Raw genomic sequence first — 24,783 nt, forward strand, 5'->3', positions numbered from 1 at the left:
TGATAACAATGGAAAAGTAAAATCAACATTTGAAGAATGTACATAAAGTTTTTAAAAATGGTATTTAAATTGCAACATACAACTTTAGTCCAGTTCGATATACATCTTTTGTTTACAGATATACTGATGGGGTATCTACCTTATTCACCATAAATCATCAAATCTTTTTCAATAACTTTAATTACTATGATTAAATAAACATAATTATTAACCTTTAACTGCTCTTTTCGATCAACATCCAGCAAGTACAGATGTCGACTTGGCCACTCCATATCTTTGATACTCTATTTCAATGTTTCTGTATCTGTCGATGTTCCTTATTGAAAACAATAAATGCTCTTTAACAAAACAAAGTGTTCTGCATAAATGAACTCATTAATGGACCATGCCTCCTGTGGGTACTCTTCAGCATCTGGGCTGTTCTCACATTCATTATAGGAATGTGGAAGCACCACCTATATACACTCAAGCATCAATTAATGTGTCTCACAGCTGGGAGCTCTCACAAATGACACCCAGCAAAGATAATGATGGTAGTAATTTTACCTTTCAGCAAAAGTAAAAAAAAAAGTACAAAATGTAATCCAACTTGTAACTAGAGCAAGCAGAGTTGCACAAAGTCTGGAAACAATAGTCATTAAACAAGGAGTATATAAGGAGTACAGTGTTCCCAGAAATTATTGAGAAAATCTTTGTTTTTTTTCTAATGATGCTAAGATTGGAAAAAGGGCTTTCACTATGCACTAAGCATACTAAATAAGGGAGACAACTCTTGAAGGCTTAGAAGGCAGCTCATTACGTCAAGAGTTATCTCCCTTGTCTGAGCAGACGGCTTCCTGTGTTGACATGGCAGAATTTACAGCAAGAGAGAAACGAAAGCTCATTCTAGATGATTTTGAAAGGGGTGAGGCTGATGCTAAAGTGTTAGCTTGTAGACATGGTATTCCTCTGTCTACAGTATACAGAACTTTGAAGAATATTCAAACAGGAACCGGGATAGAGCACAAAGCAGGGGCAGGTCGGCCTAGGAAATTCTGTGTTGTGGATCGCCGAAGACTTGGGCAGATTGTGAGTAGGGGCAAATTGAAAAGTGTTGAGAACATCAGAAATGAAATGATTAGCAGAGGAAGTCCTCAGGTATGCAATGAAACAGTTAGGCAGGAATTACAGAGACTTAATTGGGTGAAAAAACGTGGAATTCCCTCGCCGTTGATGAAAGATGCAGAAAAGGAAAAACGTTTAAACTGGTGTCGGGCTCATGAAAATCAAGATTGGGATAATGTTTTCTTTTCGGATGAAAATTCTGTTTGGTTTTTCCCTAATTGTGTGAAAATTTGGACCAAAGATACTGTCAAACCTATCTACCAGCGACCAAAACATAGCCCGAAGTTTCACATGTGGGGTGGCATATTGGCTCGCGGAGTGACGCCATTGTGTGTTTTCATGGGAAACTTGACAAAAGAAAGATACGTTGACATTCTAAATGGTCACCTTCTTCCGACAGCACAAACACTGTATGAAGATGATTGGATTTTCCAGCATGATAATGACCCAAAACACACTGCGCGCTACACAAAACAGTGGTTGTCGGGCGAAAATGTTCAAGTTTTAAACTGGCCCAGTTACAGCCCAGACCTAAACCCAATTGAGAATGTGTGGGGAGTCATGAAGGACAGAATAAACCAAAAGGGACTGAGAAATATTGAAGATATGAAGGCCGAGGTGGTCCAATATTGGGATACCCTGTCACACGATTACCTACAAACTTTGATGGGTAGTGTGCCTAGGCGTATTCAGGCATGCATTGCTGAGCGAGGAGGTCTAACAAAGTACTAAAACTAGACTGAGACTGTAAAAGGATGATGTTTTAACATGTTTATGTAAGTAAAACGCCAGAAGTTAATAAACGTAATGAGTTACATGACGCAACATGATTCTCAATAATTTCTGGGAATACTATATATATGACTTTGCAAAACTGTCAGTAGATTCTGCAGATTTCTCCTCTCTCCCCAAATACTAGTGATGTTAATGAACATCATTATCTAGGTAGGTAGAGATAGTTTCTGTTCCAAATTTGCACTGAAATGGTGTTTTCCTAATCTGGAAGTATGTATGACGTGTGTGAGTTTTATGTTTAAGGATTTTGGGCATTGTGGTTGGAGGTGAGCTACAGAAACATGTGTTTGTTTAAACATCCCTTTAGACAGTTTGGGGATTGTTTAAGGTTTCAGTAACTAGATTAAAATTCATCTTAAAAATATTTTTAGATATAATAACTTTTGGTTCACCTTTAAGGCCATACTGTGAATAAATTTGAACTATTTTGCAATACAAGGTGAAAGTTGAGCTCAGGAGTTGGTATTCTATACATCTTTTGTAGGCACAAATGTCAAGGTCATTCCCAACAAAAGTCAGAAACTGGAGACACACTTAAAGAGAAAAGTTGTGTTGAGGAATCACAAAGAGAAACACGAAGAAAATTGTCTCAAAGTGGGCATAAAACAGACAGTGCTTCACCAGGAGAAGTGGCTACATGTCAAAGAGGAAAGGGCGCTGAATTAGGAAACACCAATGTGAGTATGCATGATAATTCAAGAAAATGACTTTTGGGGTTAGTTTCAACTTTTATGAATGAAGTTCATCTCCATATAGCTCCTTTTGGAAAACATGAAAGTAAATATTATCCTTGACTTTAAATTGATGACACCATTTCTTAGTCAGACAGAAACTCATTGTTTACTAATACATAGGTATCAGATCCACCATCAATAAGTGGCTAGATAAGATACAATGCAGATTTAAAAGTTTGTTTTCTTTGTTTGTTCTTAAACTCTTCATTCAGCAATGATCCAGCTGTATGTATCTGTAAATAATTGAGTCTGGACCAGACTGCCTAAAGATCAACAGCATAGGTATCAATCAGCACAACATGGGATAAGATGACATGTGTCAATGAAGTCAGTGTGCCAGACCACTCAATTCTGTTAGTCGCCTCTTACACTTTGAAAAGGTTGAGAAGACCTCTTTAATGTGTAACAGCTAGTCTTCCTGAAACTGTCACAAACAAATGGTCAGTTATTGCCATTTCCAGACTTGAAGTCAAGCTGCTCAGTGCAAAGGAACATCTATAGACTGGTTGTTACGGCTCAATGTTAAAGCCTGATTTCAGATTTCTGGACCAAGGACACCCTATCATGTCTTCAAAAACCAATTTTTTCCTTATCCTGACCCAAGCTTTCTGCTTATCTCCATTTTCTTTCCAATGGTTTGGTTGAAATGTGAGTCCCTTTGAAATTCCCTGAAAATATCGTACAGTCACTCACACTGAGTAACCACCCTTTTGCCCTCGTAAACGGTCCCACATGACTGAACCTAGCTCTTATCACTCTCTCCTTCATTGCCCTAGCTGACGTTCAGTTTGTTTCATGGATCTTCATTGCAACACATATCCCATATTTTGGCCTCATTAACTAAATTAATGGCAGTAGATTGTATTTGGGGCATTATTTGTATTCAGCACAATGCATTACAGTATACTCTGTCTAATTCAGACTCCTTTCGGACCGTCAGGAAAGTCAGAATTAGACAGAGGTCCGGATAGTAGAGTATTGGGTTAAAAAAATGGAGTTACATGCCTTACCCTGCCAGATACATGTACACATATCACAAGTACAACAGGAACACAGATAAACAATTCATTTCTTTTTATTGACATTCTACTGAAAGAAATCTGTCAGCAGGGATTGAGTATCAGAGGCATGGAATTATGATTATTATGATAATAGCGAATCATGGGCGAGGAATTATTATTGTGGTTATAATATTTAGAATTAGGAATGATGTTATTAATAATAAGTGATCAAGGTGGACTAATAGTATATTTAGAATGGGAAATAATAGATAAAGGCCTGTGAGGTAGAAAACATATACAATGTAGGAGAGGTAGGTAATCGGCTGCGGAGGAAATAAGCATGAAAGTAGGTCGTTAGAACTTAGTGGGGGCAAGGCGAGATGACTCATAGGTTAGGAAAAAGGATAGGGCCGGTGCTATCAAGATGGAGCAACTTGTCCGGGGACCTCGGCAGCAGTTCGTAGTATTCCACGGGACATATATGGTTAGGAGGTAGATACTTTGGGTTTCTTGGAATCCACCTCACAGCTTTACAAATATGGTATTGGGGGTACGAAATAAGGATGGGGGAGTGAAAAAGTATGCAGGGTTAGGGGTTTTTGACCAATGGGTGAAAAAGAAGAGGGTGTTGGCTGTGACGTGGGGACCCAGCTTTAAGTGGTAGCAAAGCCCAGGGTCGGGAGTCTGGTGCGCTCCCACTCTTGGTGTTTGGTCACAAGGAATCGTCGGAAGAACTATCTTAAAGGCACCAGCATTTGGCATAAGACGGAAGCTTTGCGGCTGAAGTCTTATAGAGTGACCATAGAGTGGGTTGTCCAGCAACACTGTTCCAAATAAACTATTGAACGAAGATCATCGTCTTGTGGTTGCTGGAGGAACTATGGTAAAGCTCCAAGGGCCCCCGGGTACTGACATTGTACCTCTCGCACATCCCCTATCGTCAGGACCGAAGTACGGGGGTATACCGTAGTTCGGGTAAGGGCCCGTCCATCGCAGGTACGGGATTCGACCAGGTAAACGTCATCTATCTGGCAGCTAACCGACCTGATTCCACACACCTTGGAGATGAGAACTGGTTGTCATGGTTTGAACCATTCATGCAAAACGTGGTTGTTATCTTCATATTTACCCTTGTTTAGTGTCTTCCTGTCGGCTGCAATATTTGTGTCAAACTGTAGATGTAATTGTCCTTTTCAAAATATCTGATACAGTTTGCTTACTTATCTTGTATTTTTCGGCCAAGTTTTTCTGAAAGGGTTTGGGAAGAGTTTCGGAATCTTCAATCAACTTTATCTTTGTGCCAAGCAACAGCTCAATTCGATGACATTTCATTGGTCGGTCCTCCATTTTGGCATGTAATGTTCATATCAGACACTTGAAGTCTTTTAACGGATATATGTCAAGAGTGACACTGAGTTGACATTATCGCAGTAATATCCTGGGGTTAATGTGATTTGTCAATAATCAAAGTAAGTGCTAGTAAAATAGGACAAATTGTTATGGACAGCAACTTCTTTATTGCATCATTGCAACGTTTTGATACAGATTCTTGTACCGTTGTCAAGCAGGAATGATGCATGAAATCCAGAACTTGTATATATACTAATTAAAACAATGAGATAACAATGAGATAACATAGTATAAAAAGAAAACACAATTGACAACTGAAAACACAATTGAGCAACATAATGCCATGAGGGGAAGCAGAAAGCTGGAGAAGCCAATAGTACCCAAAAGATGGTGAATGCAAACCATACATGTACAGATAAAGGGGGGTTACAATGAAGGAATTACAGTGGAGGATGAGATGTTTATACAATTGATTGTATACTTACTACTACTTATGACAACATTTATAAACGTAATCCGACTTGAAAAACTTCAAAGGTGAGTAAACTTCGCAAAATAGATCGGAGAATGTCTGGTCTGGCTGACATGATGAGTGACTGTAACTCATTAAGCCCGAGGGCCACTTCACTGCTCAACACCTGGAACCCCGTGCTGCTTGCCTTGCCGGCTGTGGCAAGACTAATTAGGGCTAATCACGCCTGATATCCCTGGCTGGTTTCGTAGATTACAGGAAACTGTCTCGTCATACTCGCAAGTCCTGATTGTTTAATTGCGTTGTAGAGGTATATGTTGAAAAGAAAGCAGGAGTGAATATATGTCATATATGTAACGTTTAACGTAATTTTATTACTTTCTCTTTTGGTGGTGTGTGTATATTCTTAACACGTTTGTATTCTTTGTATGTAAGACATACTTAAACAAATTGTCTCTCTCATATGATTGTGTGAGGTAAAATTGTTCAAAACATCTGTGTCAATGGCAGTAAAGAAGAATTTACATAATGTCTGTCATTCTTTTAACTCATTAAGGTCGAGAAAACATATGCGCGAAAAATTACTTAGCTACTGACAGTGAGAGTCGCATATGGGAGGAAATAAAAAGCACCTCTTATTCAGCCAGAGCTGCTCATGTTCGTCAGCAGAAAGCACCTCTCATTCAGCGAGAGACTCACATGTCTGTTTTACTTTTTAATTCGTACTGTACCTATTGTTTCTATCAGTTTAGTAATACTGATCAAAGGTTAGCTTTTGTTAAGAGAGAGGTTACCTTTTGTGCTAATCAGAAGAATTAAGTAAAGTGTTTTGACAACAATTGCTAATCAATGTCAAAGCCTTATACAGGTATATGAACACATGTCTGCGAGAAAGGGGATTATGAGATGTTGTTACAGAGGTAAGTGCTTGTTACTTGTCACTGGGAGTGAATACTAAAATACTATTTTTGCACATTTGCACTTACTTCCATGACACTAATTGATATCCATTGAATTGAAAATACTTGTATGTAACCATAGCGGAAGTGTTGAAACTACACATTACTACAATACAGGTCTCTTCCTCATTAAAGGTATTTCAAGTTACATGCAGTTATCACGAGTTATCACTATAATCACTGGTCATAGTTTAACTCATTAAGGCCGAGATTTAATTAGCTTCTCACAGCGAGAGCCGCATATTGGGGGTGATAAAAAGCACCTCCCAGTCAGCGAGAGCCGCGTATTGGGGGTTTTAAATTTTAAATTCGTATTGTACCTATTATTTCATTCAATTTAGCAGTAATGATCAAAGATTAGCTTTTCTTACAAGAGAGGTTACTTTCTGTGTTAATCAGAAGAACTATTAATGTGTTTTGATAACAATTGATTGCAATGTCGGGGGCTTATACAGGCAAATGAACACATGTCTGCAAGAAAGGAGATCATGAGATGTTGTTACAGGAGGTAAGTGTTTGTTACTCGTCATTGGGAGTGAATACTAAGATACTCTGTTTGCACATTGATTGAATGAACGGTGACAAGGTTACGTAACATTCTTCTAAATTAAATCATTCATTCATTTTGTGGAGTATATTGTCAATCTTCTGAAATTCGTTTGCTTTCAAAACAAATATAAGCATGCCCATCTTCATAAATATTTGGGGAGATTCAACGGCAAGTGTATACATCAGAATAAATCAGTATTGTGTAACTTATTTTAATTCTGTGATACCTGTACTTGAATTGTGATATTTATTCGCAACAATGTGCAGATTATATTGAAATGTTCAGCAAGCCATTATGTTTGATGTACAAGTGGTGTGCGCAAAATGTATATGCAAATAAATACTCTCTCTTCTCAATGGTTGGATTGGGTTATCCGGGGTAAAAATAATCGGATTGTAGCGCTTTGATCTCTTAAAGAAAAATAAACTCATCAAAGTGCTTGTTAGTCCTACATGTACATTTCAGGCATCCTTATGATTATGTATGTTCACGATACACAAACTTTTCATGATAGCTAGAGTTGATAAAGCCGAAATCCAGCATATCAATTGGTCAACGATCAAACCAATAGTCAATCTGTATCCAAGCTGTCTAGTGACCAAACATGCTCTTCAGAAATTTAGCCCATGCCCCATCACCTGTCATTTCCAATGTGACAGGTATCTCATCATACGATTGGTCGTAGATAACAAATCATGGACTATACTGAACAGTTAAGATACAAAACGTCCTATTTGGGAACTTTGATGACGCCCATCCCATGACCCTTTGTCTTATGTATGTGCAAGGAATAGCATTATACAATATGTATGCATGTATGTTCGTGCGATAATGTATATTTTGTGCGTTAAATCTAGATGAACCAAAGCGACAAACTGTGAATCTGTTATATGTAAGTCACAGACTAGCTTATTAGTACTTTCCTTAAAATATTCAGTATACACTAGCAAGGTATCAGCGAAAACGCTTCTTTCATAGATTATTATGTATGTGCGGAAATTCTTCTTTACTGCCATTCACATAAATGTTTTGAACAATTTAATTTCTCACAATGATATGAGAGTCGTTATTGTTTTACATTTCGAAAATACTAAGACGTGTGTTCACCATCTGAGAACAAATACACTCATCATAGTGTCAATCTACTGCCATATGTCTTATGTGTTTCTTTCATACATCATTACAGTAACTGATGTTATGTTTACAATACACAAATTGTTGCATGATCGTTGATACAGTCGAAACACAACATAGCCATTGGTCAGCGATAAAGCCAATAATCAATCTCTACCCTGTCACTTTGAGTGTCCAAACATGCTTTTCAGAAATTTAGGCCACGCCCCATCACCTTGCCCTTCCTATGTGACAGGTTCTCACGATACGATTGGTCAAAGTATCAGCCAATATAATGAGTAACTGAGATATAATGCGTTACATTCGGGATATTTTATCCCATCACATGACGGGAAGCTTTGTTTAGCATCGAGTAATGATAAATGTATCATGCAATATGTATGTGTATGAATGGTGATGTATGTTTGCAGTGTTAAGTTAAGATGAACAAAGTGACAAACTATAAATCTCTATATGCTCCATGTTACTTACACACCTATTCATACTTTCCTTGAAATAGTCAGTAAGCACAAGCAATGTATTGGCAAAAAATGTAGATGATTACAATGCAAGCCGCCCCTCTTTTTAAACTCTATTATAAATAATATATTATAATTCAGTCCATACGATGAGAGAGACAGGAGGAATTTGTATATCTGTTCATCTCGTATAGATATAGATACTGTGTCATCTGTCCAAATCATGTCACAATAAAATGTAAACATTTGATGTAAATTTGGTGAAAAATGGGTATTTAGTTTAAGTTTCAAATGTAGTATTGATCTTGAGATAAGTTGGGATTATTAAATTATTGAAATGACAATTTAAGACAATAATAGGGTTCACGGGTGGGGAAAGTTTGTCCTAGGCCACAGTTTCCCCATGGATGTTTGGCAGGTACCAAGGTGTAGTCACATCAAAATGATATATAACTTTAAGAAACTAACTAGCATATGATTCATTTATCAAATCCATCACATTTCCTAATGCCTGAAAACACTTATTACTTTTCAAGTGGTCATATATTAACAACAGGATTGGAATACTGGAATACTAAATAATTTTTCACAATATTATTGAAAAAACAAATAATTCTCAGACAGAATTCTCAGCTCCTGCAACAGTTCCACATCAGTGCTCTTAATGAACAAATTAACAATGGTTCGAAGAATTAAATCTGAATCTGAAGAATTAAATCAACAACAGTACTCATTAAAGTTGTCAAACAAATGTTTTAGGTTACTGTTTCAATCTTTATTGTGTGATCATGTAATGTAAACTTTCATTCAAGTGACATCTCGGCTTTGGTCACTTCGAACTTTACACTTGAACACAATGTTTAATGCTAAAATATATGCATACAAATTTCTTGTCACATGTTATAACTTAGGTTGATACCTCCTCTGAGTTCTCTAATATACGTATAGGTGGTGATGTTTTGTGTACCACGTTCAGAATAGCATGATTCTACCCGAAACTTTCATCTGAGTCTACAGGTTTCTGTTATTTATTTTCATTGATGCTATCTGATTGGCTGACTTAGGTCACATGTCTGGTTTTGACCCAATCACAATCATTATAGCAGATGTGACAAAAAAGCTTCATTAGAAACCCTAATCCCTTAACAAAATCACAACTGAAACTTGGCAAAACTGTGTCAACAACGTAGCCAACGTCGTTGAACAAGGTCTCGTTACTTGTCTCATCCCTTTAAGTCGTGAGTATGACAATCTGTAAAATGATAAAATTTGTAATTCATTGGTCTGTTTCAGACTCAAACAGGCTATACAAGCTGATACTTTACTTGATAAGCATAGGCTTCATCTATGACCTCAGTCTCTGCAAACTCAGTGTTATGGCACTATATGCCTCTAGTTGACTGGTGTTGAAAGAGTTAAGGTTTGAAGTGAAGACTGTGTCTGTTAACACATTCAACACCATAGGCCAGGTTTCCCACAAGGATGTGACTAGTCACCAGACACCGTAGGACACAAGGAAAGTCACATCAAATTGTTATACAATTTTTGGAACCAAACTAACACCCAAGGTGTTTGGGCATTATTCATGAACATCTTGCCTCATAGTACTTATTAATGAGCTTTCTAAACTGATATATTTAGCAATTCTTTGCGACACTTTTTAGTCAAAAAGAATGTAACGATGCTCAGGAGTTGTAGTTGTTATTATTTTCATTAGGTTTACTTATATAATTGCTTGTCTTATTGGTCTTAATTTTGCCCCAAAAAGTCTTTTTAAAAAGCTGGAAAAAAGCCTTAAATTTTGGTCTTGAAATTTTGTATGAACCCTGTATGAGTATTTCAATGCCTCTGCATCACGTTATCACCACCTTAATACTTGCTCCTCATATTAAAATACTTTCATCAAACCATATTTGATTGTTTTGTTTGTTTAACATCAAACATCAAAAGTTGTATGAAGGTATACCCAGTTTTGTATAAAATAATGTGAAAAAATAAAATCAGTTGCACCTATGTGAATATATTAGGTTTAGAAAGTCCTTATCCTCAAAGTTTATGTCCCAGAGAAAAGGCTAAGTTTTGCAACTCTGGTTCATCAGGTCAGTGTTACTGGATAAAAGTAAAGTGAATCAAAAAATCTTTAATTGTTTAAATTACAGAATTCTTATTTCTTCTTTTTCAGTTCCAACTCACTGAATTTTTTGTATTTGTGGCATCACCACGTCATAAAAAACAAGTCATTGATTTTGTGACAATAACATCAGAAAACTGGTCCCTTAGAATGGACCACTTCCATGGCAACATTTGGAAGTTTGCAGCCAGTTACCCCTCCAATGTGAAAAGAGATACTTATTTCTATCAAGTATCTTATTCACACAAAGGTCATATTTGGGACTCCCATACATTAACTAGAGGATGCATTCAAAATGTCAAAATTGGAACAGTTCATCTGGACTTCTGGGAATGGTTTGATGCTGCAAGAGGTTACATTGAACATGTTGAGGCAATTATTCTACGATGCAAATCTCAGGGAATGAAGGCGTCAATTGAACAACTTGATACCCTTTCTAACTTACTTCACTACAATGTTTCTGTTTATTTGACAAACATCCTTGATGCTTTAAAAAAATACATTGACAGAAACACTTGCCTTTCCAGTGATGCATATACAGTCTTGTCATATATGTTTGGAAAGTTGATGAATCTATATGGCATTTCAAAGAGAACAAAATGTTTGAGTCATAATGTGTGTATGGGAATTCTCCACAATTTCCAGAAAATGAGGCCTGAGTCTGTTCCAGAACACTCAGTTGGTGTATTTGCAGAGGTTGCTGAATACACCACACACATTGCTTTTCCTGAAGAAAAGTGTAAGGTGTTGAAACTCCTAGAATTTGCCTTCCCATTCTTGCCAAAGAAGTTTTTTTCAGGGAAACTTAGTGAATGTATTCAATCTTTAAAATCTGAGAGTTTATGCAAAGATGTGGATAGTTTGGCACAAATCATCAGACATATATCAGAACATTTTTACAGAGATGAAGAAGGTTGCCAAGAACTCTTGCTGAAGATCCTCCGACACAGTACAGTACAACAGGTGAAGATGGTAAAGGATGAATGTACTAAATATATTTCCAAAAATGAATTAGAAGATTTGTTTGAAATGAAGGTGGTGCAAGAGTTGAAGCATGTTGGAAAAGGGAAACACTTTGAACAATTACTGGATCTGTATGCACTTGTTGAGGAATCATCACTGACAGATTCTCTATGTGACCAGATAAGAAGCACATGCTTGGCTATGATAACCAATTCCCAAATGAAAGATGAGGTGAATGAAGATGCAGCAATGAAGTTGGTCTCCACCCCACTCTTGTTCAGTCATTCAAATGATCGTACAGAAGTGCTACAATACTTGGCTGCTGCTAAGAATGCTCTTCTACATGGATTGTACATAAAGTTGCTCAAAATACAGTACTTGGACAAAGATAGTACCACAGCTGTCTTATCGAAGTATACTCAGTGTTGGTTGGACACAGCAATAAGTAATCTTGGTGCAGTAAAATCCTATGGGAACAAAGTAGATGACCTTGAAAAAGTTTACATGAAGCTGGGATTGGCCTTGTCACTACCACAGATTACTGAAGTGGAAGATTTAACCGTGTCTCTCACGGAAAAAGCATTTGGTTTTCTCCACCAAATAAGTGTACATGATTTACTTCACAAGTTTAGCAAGACCGACATGTTGCAAAATTCAACTGTTCTATCAGTTTTTCAAGAGCATCTGCAACGGCACCTTTTCAAAGGAAATATCGGATCACATCCATCTGGAATTCTGTCTGATATCACAAGGTCGGCTACTAAGGATGGCGAGGTGTATGTTTGCAGAAGGTAAGATAGAATATGATTATTCGATCACCTTGTCTGCCTAACCTTGATAACCATTAAGCAACCCTGTATCAACTCAATTAAACAAATATTTAAAACTTGTTTTTGTTATAACACTATATGAGGAGCTATCAAAAGGTTTTGAGCCTGAAATACTTCTGATATATGGATGATAAAATGTGTGAAAATGGTGTAGGAATCTATATACATTGAAACATCACGATGTGAAATAAACATGATAAACAGAAAAATGTCATCCACAAAGTTGATTGATTCATTAAGGGTTTTTAAATTAATATACTTTCACATAATTCAAGAACAATATTCTAGAGATGCACCAAATAAAGTTCTATTCATTTCTTTCAGCTTACATGCTAGAGTAATCACTTTGGCTGTAAATTACTCAGGCCTCCAGGAATGTCCTGATGATAATGATGCCTTGATGTTGATGCTACAGAACTGGCAGTTTTGGAGATTGGTTTTCAACATCAAAGGTGAATTCCAGAAAAGGATAATGCAAAATCAGCTTGCACAGAGAGCCAAGAAAATAGGAACAACATTCAAGGCCAAGCTAGAAAATAAAACACTTGCAGTGAAGTTCTTGAGAAAACTTACAGATGGCAGTGATGGTCTCATTTGTGGGTTTTGTGAGATTCTAGTATCCTCAAGTTCAAATACTGACTATGAAGCAGTGAGAGGTGAACTAAATAAGCTCATGAAAGCAATTACTGTTGCTGAAGGAGATAAGAAATTGCTGACCACTGTACTGAAAAGGATCAGCTCTTTCAATGGCATTTATGTCCCAGATTTATCTCTTGCTCAGGATATCCTTAAGATGAAAATATCTCAATTTCAACAAGGTGATTTGCCAGTGGAATGTATTTTAGATAAAACACACTGGGATCCATTTAGAAGTTTCCTTACACACTCAGAAAAAATGACAACAGCAGTTCAGTCTGCCATCTATTGGCAAACATGCATGGAATTAACAAAAGAATTGTTATCCAAGATGGATGTTTCACAAACAGACACAGCAGCAGATCCAGAGGAGGATATTTGTTTTATGTTTGGAAACACAAGAGTTTCTGAAATACCTGAGGAAACACTTAGAATATGTGCTATGCTTGTTGAGGATGGACTGAGGGACTATAAGAAAATCTGGGATCCTCTATTGAAGGAAGAGGATGCACATTTAGGTCGTCTCCTAATTATTGTAGAGACAAAAGATATCACAGAAGAAATCAGGCTTGCTGAAATAAGTTTCACATGTACCTTTCCCAAGTGGATAGTGCATGCTTTTGAAGTAGTTCGAGCCTACTCACAGTATAGCAAGAAGTTACAAGTGATCAGCAAAGTAATGTCTATTCTTCAACATAATGCTGCAGAAGATGAGTCATTTACTGAGACAGTACATGCATTTTCAGCACTCAAAGATGAGAATTTTGATCTTATTTCTTTGTATCAGCTACGTCATATAAGAAATGTGTTAGACGATATTGAAGCATTAGTTACAGAAGATCTCCAGCATGTTCTCAAGGAACTGTCATCAGCAAAAGGTTTGATAGACTTCTTAAAGGATAAACCAATGGATGATTTGCGTAATCTTATTGATGCTGTTGAGGAGCACTCAGAGCAATCAATTCAAGAGTCAACAGTTTCTGCATTGATAGCTGTGAAAAGATTCCTTAGTCCCATGATGCATTCAGGATCAAAGAAGACAGTACTTCAAGTACTGGCAGTTCTGAATAAATCAGTAAATGATTCTCAGGTTGAAAAACTAGCAGTAAAGGTCAATATTTGCAAGACTCATTTGCATGGCCTTAGAACTCTGTTAAAAAATGTTGCCAACAGAGGAGAAATGACAAAGGATGTTGTGAAAAACACATTGAAGGAAGGTGCAAAATTTGCTTTCAAGTTAGACAAAAAGGGATGCAGTGTAAAGCTGTCATACAAAAGTCATGGGGTGCATACAACACATACCAGAGCTGATTTGAATGATCTCAGGAGCAGAGTATTACTGATGGTGAATACTGAATCAAAGAGAAAAACTCTTGGACATCAGAAGGACAAAGTCCAAATGGAATATGAATCATTTATTATTAAAGTGGATGAGGCAATCTGTATAGCTAACATACTAGACAGACTGCGCCATTCAGGTTATCCAGATTGCAGGGGTTTGTTGAAAGGGGGACTTGACAGCAGTCATCTTGAGGCCCACCGCAAGGATCTTGAAACAACCTTAACCGTCTGGCAGAATGCTCTGTCTGATAGCAGACGAACTCATTACTGGCTGAATTTTTTCTATCCGGAACAATTAAGAACAATTCACTTGTACTTACAAGAAGGGAAAGATGAAACTATGACAAGGAATTTGCTTTTCTATACTGGATGCCAAGCAGTAAGTCTAAATTCTGCTAGAATGACCTACCAGACAGTATGTGCCTCATTGGATGTGACAAACCAACAGGATACTTTTGGTTTAGAGACAGTTGGGATAACCTTAGATAAAGTACTTTCAGAACTGACTTACCAGAAAATACCATTTCCCAATAACATGTGTGGACCAAAGCAGCCAGTCCGGATGGCTGATGCTGTTCGTCCTGGAAATATTTTTGTTGCTAGTTTGGATGAAAACAGCAGTATGATTATTCCAACAGTGCTTGCACTATATCTCAACACTACAGGACACATTCCCCTCCCTCATCAACTTCTCTTTTGCCAGGAAGATACCCAGTGGGAAGATATCGAACTTCTATTAAACAGATGTCATGGATCCCAAAACCTAACAAATCCACAGCTGTTTGTTATTGTGTCTGTTGAGAAGCTATCCAGTGATGTCCAGTTTCTGCTTGTTGAGAGCTTGAAAAGTCTAGCACACAGCAATGTCTTAATGGCAGTGATTTGTGAAGGTTCTCATCATCCATTTCTGGATAATTTTGGAGATAGTGTGAATCAGGTGCAGCCATTGTCAGAATCATCAATGGAAACATGTCTGCAAAATCTGTTCCCAAATGTTGTTACTGTCACTTCCGACCTTCCTGGTCAAGGGAAATCAGAAACAATACAAGAAAGAGCTCACACACAGAATCTGGACATCAGTACTTTACACCTCAGTGGGGATGTTACACCACCAGAAATTATCAGAAAGTTAAGATGTCTTGATTTGTCACCATCTCATGTTCTCCACCTTGATATTGGTTTGATAACAAGACCTTTTGACTTAGAAAAGCTGCTCTTTCAGCTCATTGTTCTAAAGACTATTTCTCATAAATCTGAATTGTTCACCTTGGTGACAAGTCACATTTACATTGAAATTGCAAATACAATTGATTGTGTTTTGAGAAATTCACTTCAGACTATCACATTCTTTAATCGAGAACATGTGAGATGGCAAAACTATGACAATTTCTGTGTCAGTCAGGAAATCTGTAGTCCCGTTCAAGTTGTTTGTAATTTCCTAAATGTGTACAAAAATGGGGAAATTGATGTTGTTGATTTGTACTTCAGTGGTGAAAAACAGTGTAAACCACTGAATGAACAACGCTGCCAAGAACTATTGAGATGCTATTTCTCCTATGACACAGATCTGTCTTTCACAATTGTGCAAGTTTTGTTAAATCTTTTGGCAGATCAGTTAAAGAAATTTTCATGCAGTCATTTCTTTCGGACACAGACTGTAGCTGGTATGCTTGGAACACATCAGGTAAATGATGTGAAAACCCAGGTATTGAAAGCTTTGCTTGAAATGTCTAAAGAATTTGCTGCAAGGTCAATGCAATCTAGCAGACAAAATGCCAGTGGGGACAAAGTCAGTGACAAACAGCAAATGGCAACAACATTGGCATCGGCAAAAGCAACGACACAACGTGTAGACAGTATGATTCAGTGGTGTCAAAGCAATCACTTGATTGTTGTCTTTCATAATCAAGACATCCAGACACTTTCAGCTCTGTACAGGTCAAAACAGATGGTACAAGCTAGTGTCAGAAAGTTATTCGAAACTCAAATAGGAAGGAAAATGCCAGAGTTCTCTGATTTGCCTCAAACTGAATTGCAAAAGATACTGCAGCATGTTGCACGGTCCAAACAAGCGTGCATTCCACAAGAAGAGTTGAACAAAATAGATGAAATGTATGCATTGACACCAGATAATCTGTTGAAAATGGTATTGATTGTTCTTCGAGTGCGTGCACATATTCCTGTGATACTCATGGGTGATACAGGATGTGGCAAAACAAGTCTGATTCATTATCTGTCCAAAATTTGTGGTGTGCTTTTCAGTGTACAGAACATCCATGCTGGGGTTGAAGAGTCTGATATAGTTGATTTTGTGCTCAAACGTAATGCCATTGCTTTGTCCAACATGAATGAAAGTGTGTGGGTGTTTCTGGATGAAATCAACACTTGCAATCATCTTGGGTTGATTAATGATATCATATGTCATCACTGCTGCCAAGGAAACATTTTGGCGCCCAATCTTATAGTAATGGCTGCCTGCAATCCTTACAAACTGAGAACTGAAGAGAGTATTTTCACTGCCGGTTTGGATAACAAAGTTTTACCTGATGAGCAGTCAAAGCTTGTGTACAGGGTGAATCCACTCCCAGAAAGTATGATTGACTACATATGGGACTACGGTAGCCTCAGCAAAACCGATGAAGAGTCCTACATTAGACGAATGATTAATAATGCAGTTTCAAAACACCTTCTCTCTTGCCTTGTGGAACTTCTGACAATGTCACAAGAATTCATCAGAAAAAAGGAACAGACTGCTTCCTGTGTGAGCCTACGAGATGTCAACAGATGTAGAAATCTTATAAAGTGGTTTCAAGAAACACTTAAAATGAAGTCTGAACTCATGAATAGATCGTTGCCTCAAGACAGAAAATATGAAATTAAGGCAGTGATTTTGGCATTAGCTCATGTCTATCACTCAAGACTGCCTGATACCTCTAGTAGGAAAGCATACAGGGAGAACCTGTCAAGAGTCTTTGAAAGACATGGAGACAGTGAAAGTGAGACAGAGATCTTCAAGATAATACATGAAGAGCAAAGAGATATTATAGAGAGAATGGAAATGCCTGATGGGATTGCTAAAAACACAGCACTACAAGAAAATGTGTTTGTTATCATGATAAGCATTCTTAATAGAATTCCAGTTTTCATTGTTGGAAAACCAGGCTGTAGCAAGTCACTGTCATTGCAGTTGATCAAAAGCAATTTACGAGGCCCTGATTCAACTGATCCATATTTCCAGAGGTTACCCCAGTTGTACTGTGTAGCCTTTCAAGGATCAGAGTCATCTACCTCAGATGGCATCATCAAGGTTTTTGAGAAAGCAGAACGTTTTAGGGAGTCAACTAAAGAGGAAAATGTTCTTCCTGTAGTTGTTCTAGATGAAATTGGTTTGGCAGAAACATCAAAATTTAACCCATTGAAAGTTCTTCACAGTCGGCTGGAACCTGGGCATGGTGAGGTCCCAAATGTTGCAGTTGTTGGTATATCCAACTGGGCTCTTGACGCAGCAAAAATGAACAGAGCTATCCATCTGTCTAGGCCAGATATGGATGCAACTGAACTCTATCATACAGGGCTGTCTATCAGTGAGGCAACTCTTAAAGATGGTGATGAAGTAGGGAGTCTGTTACATCTAAATGATAACAGCAGCAGTAATCAAACAGATGAAGCACTCATAAAAGCAATAGCTGATGCCTATTTCCAATATGTCAATGACCAGCGTTTCAAAAACTTTCATGGCCTTCGAGATTACTACTCTCTAGTAAAGTATGTTTCTCGAAAATTCAAAACAGTGACAGTAGAACATTTTAATGATGACCAAATGAAAGTTGATCTGGTTGTGAGAGGGTTACTTCGCAACTTTGGAGGTCTTTCATCAGAAGTTCAGTCTGTTATAGCAGTGTTCAAAGAGCACCTAGGTGTGATACTAAGCAATGGAACTGTTTCTGATGAACTTGTGTTACCCTCCACCCTTGAATTAGTCCAGGAGAACATTGAAGACAGATCAGCTCGTCACTTGCTTTTGGTGACAAGAGGGGAATCCGCTCTGAGCATTGTTGAAGACTTACTAAGGCAAAGTGAACGTCAACATGTCACAATTTTAGGAAGCCATTTTGATGAAGATCTTAATGATGACTACAGCTATCGCATTCTCAGCAAAATAATACTGTGCATGGAACAGGGGGTGGTTTTGATATTGAAAGACCTTGATAGTATTTATGGGAGCCTGTATGACATGTTAAACCAAAACTACTCAAAAGTTGGCTTAAAGAAAACATGCAGAGTTGCTCATGGAGCCTACAGCAACCCAGTTTGTCATGTTCATGAAGATTTCCGGTGCATTGTTTTGGTTGAAGAAAACAAACTTGACTTGTCAGATCCACCATTTCTGAACAGATTTGAAAAACAGTGTATCCGGCTTTCAGATATATTGACAGATAAGGAAAAAATTGTTGCTGAAGAATTGGAGACATGGATGACTTGTGTCACAAAAGTTACAGGTCATAAATTCAGAAGAAGTGACCTGATACCCTTTGATAGCCCTGACTTGATTGCTTCTTTGGTCCATTATTATTTTTCACACTGCAAAACAAACACTGACCATGAAACCATAGTTGACAACTGTAAGATGTTTCTGATAAGAGCTTGCACACCAGAGGGAATAGTTCGCCTTCAGCTAAGTCAAAAGTACAGTGAGGAACCTTATGAAGTATCAAAATGGCAGGATTATTACTACAGGCTGCCTATACACGGGGGACTTCAGACATTTGTTGATTATGCTCTATCAACTTCTGAAACAAACATACAGAAAGGCAAGGAAATGATTTTCAGTCATACCAATGTTCATGTCAATATTCTTTCATGTCTGGACGTGTCTTCTGAAGAGTGCCAAGTTGAGAAATTGAGCTCTTTCAAGTCTGAGAAACATTTGTCAGCTAGGCTACATGCTTTTTGGTGTCTCCCTGAAAAGAAATTTCTGATTGTACAATGCTTAACAAGCTGTGATAGAGACAACATTCTTTTGATGAAGTCACTTATTGAAAAGGAACTAGGTGAATACAAATGTGAAAATGTGCCAGGCAAAGAGAAGTATGTGTTTGTTATACTTCATATGGACAGAAATGATTCTGATGAATCATTTAGTCTTCTGAACTATCTCAGTGGATGGAATTTGACAGTTGTTGATACACTTGAGCCCAAGAAAATTCCCTTAACTGAATTTCTGTTGAAACAAAAACTTGAACTGGTCAATGAACTGAAGCACATGGTACCACTAGGTCACTATCTCTTTTGGTCGTTCACTTTGATAAAATACCACAGCCATGCAAGGAGTTTGACAAGTCTTAGAAGCCTAATTGAGAACATTTCTACCAATTCACATCTCATGGAATTCATAGAAGGAGAAGTGTTTTCTACTCTTGAAACACAATTCAACCAATCTGAAACAGAGAACTGGCAAGTCCTTGTGGCATGTGATCAGCTGAAACTTTACACAAGTCTAACATTGCATGGTGCACTTGAGAACGAACTAATGGAATGTATGAAATACCCACTGGCAGCAATGGTCTATAAGCTCGAGGCAGCAAATGCTTGGGATTGTGCTATTGGACAAGTGGAGTTTCAAGGAAAAAAGTCAGAATGCTGGAGGCAGCTTGTTTCAACTTTATCAATTTTAGACATTAGTGATGTGCCTCACCCACAGGGACCAGAGTCTTACCCACTCACAGATCCAGCTCTAATACTCGTGTGTCCTTTCAGCAAAATCTTTATTGAAAGGATTGAAAGCCTCAAAGAATTGTGTACAGAAACACTTGCTATGGATTACCCAGGCATGGAAATTGATGACATTGAAGAAAATCTCATGAAAGAAATCAGTAGCAGACTTCAAAACCAAGTTTATGACATAGCTCTTGAATTGTTTGAATATTCGTATGGAGAACAACATTTCAGTGATTACCTCCATGACTTCATAACCATTATGTATTCAAATGTCAACACTGATATGGAAGAAAGTGTGAAACTCAGGGTTGTAGAATGGTCATTTTTAACAAGAATTCAAGTAGATGGACTACCATTTGAAGCAGCAGTGACAAGTTTACATGTTACACATTGGCTTCATTTGAATAAAATAGAAGCAGAGTTGAGACTTGTGGATGCTTGTTTGAGTATAAGTGAAGTGAGTGTGAATGATGTCCTTCAAACTTTGGAGCCAGTGCACATGTTGTGTCCAAGTTCAGCTGCAGACAAACATTCTTCATCAGACACCCAAGCCTCACTAGAGACTCACACTGAAGAGAGATCAGCTGGTGACTTGGAAATCATAGATGATGTAGATGTTGAAACCAGTGGTGAAAATACTACATATCAAGAAAACAACGAACATCAGGATGTTGAAGCCGTTGAAAATTCTGTCTCTGAAACTTGCTCTTCATATGTCAAGCCACAGTCTGATATTATGAGTACTGAACACAACCACACTGTTTTACCAGAATCTGAGCAAGACACCAGTACTAACTTGGTTACATTTGCTTGTCAGAAACTAATTCCCACAGAAAAGCTGTTTGAGACCTCAGCATTCCAGTCATGGATAGGAGGAGTTGGTCTTGTTTTGTCTTTGGCTAGTGAAGTATCTTTAGAGTCCAAAGTGTTTCAGTCATTACGGATGTGTAATGAATTTGCATTGCTTGTGTCTGTTCCACACAACACAGATAGAAGACATCTTGTTGAAATAGGACATGCACTGGAATCAAACCAGGTTGAAAGTGATGTTGTATTTAAGAAGATTCTTGAAGTAGTACACAAACTGAATGAAGACAAATTAGTTCCTACAGAAGCATTGCAACATTTCTTTGCATGTTACATAAGCATATGTCATGCCACTGATCCTGAAACATCTGTAGTTGGTTTTGGACTTGAGGTACTTAAAGATTTGACAATTTTTCAAAGTACCTTAAACTATTTTGGTCCAACACTTTGTCAAATTCTGATGACAGAAATGCAAGAATGTGATTTGATCAATGATGACCTTCTCCAATACCCTGTACTACAAAATCTGGACAGATGCATTATTGAATTCCATGAGAAAGGTCAACCAGACTCACAGTTAGCATGTCTTTGCTTGGATGTCATTGAGAAACATTTTACACAAGAGGGGTTGGAGTTAGAGGATGACAACCTTGACACCATGTTAAAGTGTGATGAAATGTACAAATGTGAAGGACTTTCACTGAAACATATTACAGCATTGGCTTATTTAAAGACCTGTCTATCAAGGTTAGCATGTGGCATACAAAATGAAGAGACTGTTGCAATCCATGTCCTACAGAGGGTGAATGGCATCCTGCAGTTGGATTCAGATGATAGCAATTCTACCAGGAATATCAGAACTAAAGCCTTGCAGAACTACTTTGTCAAGGCACTTTCCCAACATGATGGATTGAAGACATTTGAGGATACACTATATTCTCACTCACAACATCTCCTGTTTACTAGTGAAGTGAAAATTGCAGATGGTGATAGACTGGTAGCACTTGAACTATGTCCAATGCAAATGACTTGGTCAGATAAATTTCTTTCTGTTTCTGATGGTTATTTTGCATTACCTAAGGACAAGAGTAAAGTAATCAGTGCACTTCATGCTGCAAGAACAAATCCTCAGTTCACCTACTGCATGTTTGGTGTTGCCCTCCAACACATATACCTGGTAAAGACTATTAACCCTCTGACAGACAGTGAAAGAACAGAAAGGGCAAAGATGTTCTGTGACTTATCAAAAGGAGGCATTCATAAAAACCAGGTAAAAATGCTGGAGGCTTTGTGCACATGTGATGAATTTAAATTCCCACTTCTGCAGATGGATAGACATAAATCAGCCAGAGACCAACATCTCGTAATCTGGATTCTTCATCTAACCTGCACAGTGCTTGCCTTCAATCCTACTGAAAACCAAATCAGCAACACTGCCCCTTTGTGGTTGAGACTTCTAATGAAACCAGAACAAATATCAACATTGTACATCCCAGGCGGGGGATATGATGAGAGCAGTTTGCATTTGAGCAAATTTGCATATATAAAAGACAAATTGAAAGACTGCCTTTCCTTTAGGTGTAAGTGTGGTTTGACCACTGTGTTTCATGCCAGTGAAGATGTCTCAGTCTGCCATGGCTGTCAGGAGAATTTTGAATCAAATAAGGAAAATGTGGAGTTGTCAGGTCTGTTGCCTCTGATGTCTTCAAGAAAGCAGGGATACATCTACATTGACAGCAGTTGTGTGAGAAATGAGTTTCTCTCCGTAGGTACTTTGTCACCTGCAGCATTTCGTCTTTTACAGATGGCTGTTCATGGGTGCCTTGCTATGTCATTAGCTCTTGGCTTTACTACCACTTCAGATCTCTCAAAGATACTGAATATCCCAGAGGAGGTAGATGTAGTACATTACATCACCAAGCATCTACAATGTCATTGGGATGCTCTGTCTGTTATGGCAGAAATGGGAAATGCACAACTTGGTAAACTTTTGAATTTCACAGTGAAAGATGGGATGTCTTTTTGGGTTCTCAGTACATCTCAGTTTTGTGAGCCAGAGGACAGAGTAACTTTTGAAGATAGCTTCAGTGACTATTTCAATAAGATTATAGTCCGAAGGTTTGGCATTACACAAGGGGAAGTAAGATGTTTCCAAAAATCCAACCCAGATAGCTCTGCCTCATCTTGGGAGATGATATTAGCAGAGGCTTCGGAAGAAGACAATATGAGTGAAAGGTTGCCAAGGTTGATGAGAGAAAATGTGTCACCCAGTATTGAAAATATGGAAAGGGAATTTGTCATTCAACAAAAAACTGAAAAGTTTCCAATTATGGCTTTAGTGTTTGAAAAGAAGAATGCTCTGTCTTTGCTGAAACATCTTATTCCACTTATACAATGGCATATGTGTACCATACGACACTCAAGTAATAACTCAAGAGTTGTGGAATGCAGAACTGTTGAAGACTTTATTCATATGTGTCAGAAAGAAGCCAAATCTTGTGAGAAGTCAGATCTGATGAAAACATTCGAGACCTTCAAGCAGTCTTGGAATCAACTGAGAGAAGAAATTCACTTGTTGAAACACTACAATGAATTCATATCAGACATGCCTAGGGTGCACATAAGAGGTCCTCTTGAAACATGCATCATGACAAAACCATCTGCACTTATTATACAAGTTTTAAAGGCTTTGCAGTCTATTCAGAACCAATTTTTGACAGATTCTGTTATTGTGAGTTTGTCACTGGATCACCTGTCAACCAGTTTCCTGAAACTAAATAACAGAATTGCAAATCTGCATGGAACAGCTATAGAAAACGTTACACCAAGACACATTGTTACCCTGCCAGACTTACTTGACATGACAAAGTTTTCTCAACCAAACACAGAATTGGGACATGGAAGAGAAAGACAGTATGATATGTATCAAATTGAAGTTCAAGTTGTGGCCGAATCCTTGGTAAATATGCCATTACTGTTGATAGGATCTAAATTTCCTATGATCCGCTTTTATGATGAAAGATTACACAGGACTGAGCAGCTTCTGGAAGATATCATCAACATTGTTGGCCATGACACCATTGACAAAGATATCATCAAGTCTATTGCTTCCTTAAGAGAGAAGAGTTCATCAAATATGCAGACATTGATTGACTACTTAGAAATGACCTTCACTCTTCTCAAAAGAGCACCACTGTCTGGTCGCCAGAAACAGCAAACTTTGAATGACTTTCTGATGGCTTGGCACTCTTTCTTTCCCCAAAGAGTTCTTGACATTGATGCCTTTTGTAAAAGGATCCGTTTGACTCAGTCAGTATCACTCTATGAATATGTAGAAGACCTGGTGGCTGACATTATACTGGACCGATTAGATGACACATACCGAGTCTCTATGCCTGAAGAATGTGAATCACACATGAACACTGTTCTTGGAATGATTGATTTGAAGTTGCAAGAAGCCCTTCTGTCAGCTTTGAAGAAGACAGTATTCAGATATATCCGATTTCAGTTTGCAAAACCAGCTGATCCCTTGTCACCGTTACTTACACAAAACATTATGTGGCCAGAAGGTGCTTTAGAAGCTCTTACATCAAAAATTGACCAGCTTAATGCTGAACTGATTCATCCATGCCTTTGTGTGGAGCATATCTGTGATGCCATTCACTTCATTACGCAGGCTGTTGAGGTATAGTAATTTTTCATGTACCTATTTATCTATACATTCTGTTATGAGTCTTCACATTATGTGAGGACAGGTTGCAAAATTTAAAACATCAAACCAGAGAATAAGTGGTTTAGAC

General features: G+C 37.9%; 1 protein-coding gene across 1 annotated transcript in view; it reads left to right on the forward strand.

Moving 5' to 3' along the window:
- Nucleotides 1-24,783, forward strand: part of LOC137284758 (uncharacterized) — a 36,911-nt gene that overhangs the window by 11,413 nt on the left and 715 nt on the right. The window contains exons 4-6 of the mRNA XM_067816725.1: nucleotides 2,384-2,576; nucleotides 10,740-12,442; nucleotides 12,806-24,668. Coding sequence (XP_067672826.1) covers nucleotides 2,384-2,576; nucleotides 10,740-12,442; nucleotides 12,806-24,668 — 13,759 coding nt within the window. The remainder of the gene's footprint in view (nucleotides 1-2,383; nucleotides 2,577-10,739; nucleotides 12,443-12,805; nucleotides 24,669-24,783) is intronic.

This window comes from Haliotis asinina, chromosome 5 (assembly GCF_037392515.1).
Source record: "Haliotis asinina isolate JCU_RB_2024 chromosome 5, JCU_Hal_asi_v2, whole genome shotgun sequence".
In the NCBI taxonomy this organism is placed as follows: Eukaryota; Metazoa; Mollusca; class Gastropoda; order Lepetellida; family Haliotidae; genus Haliotis; species Haliotis asinina.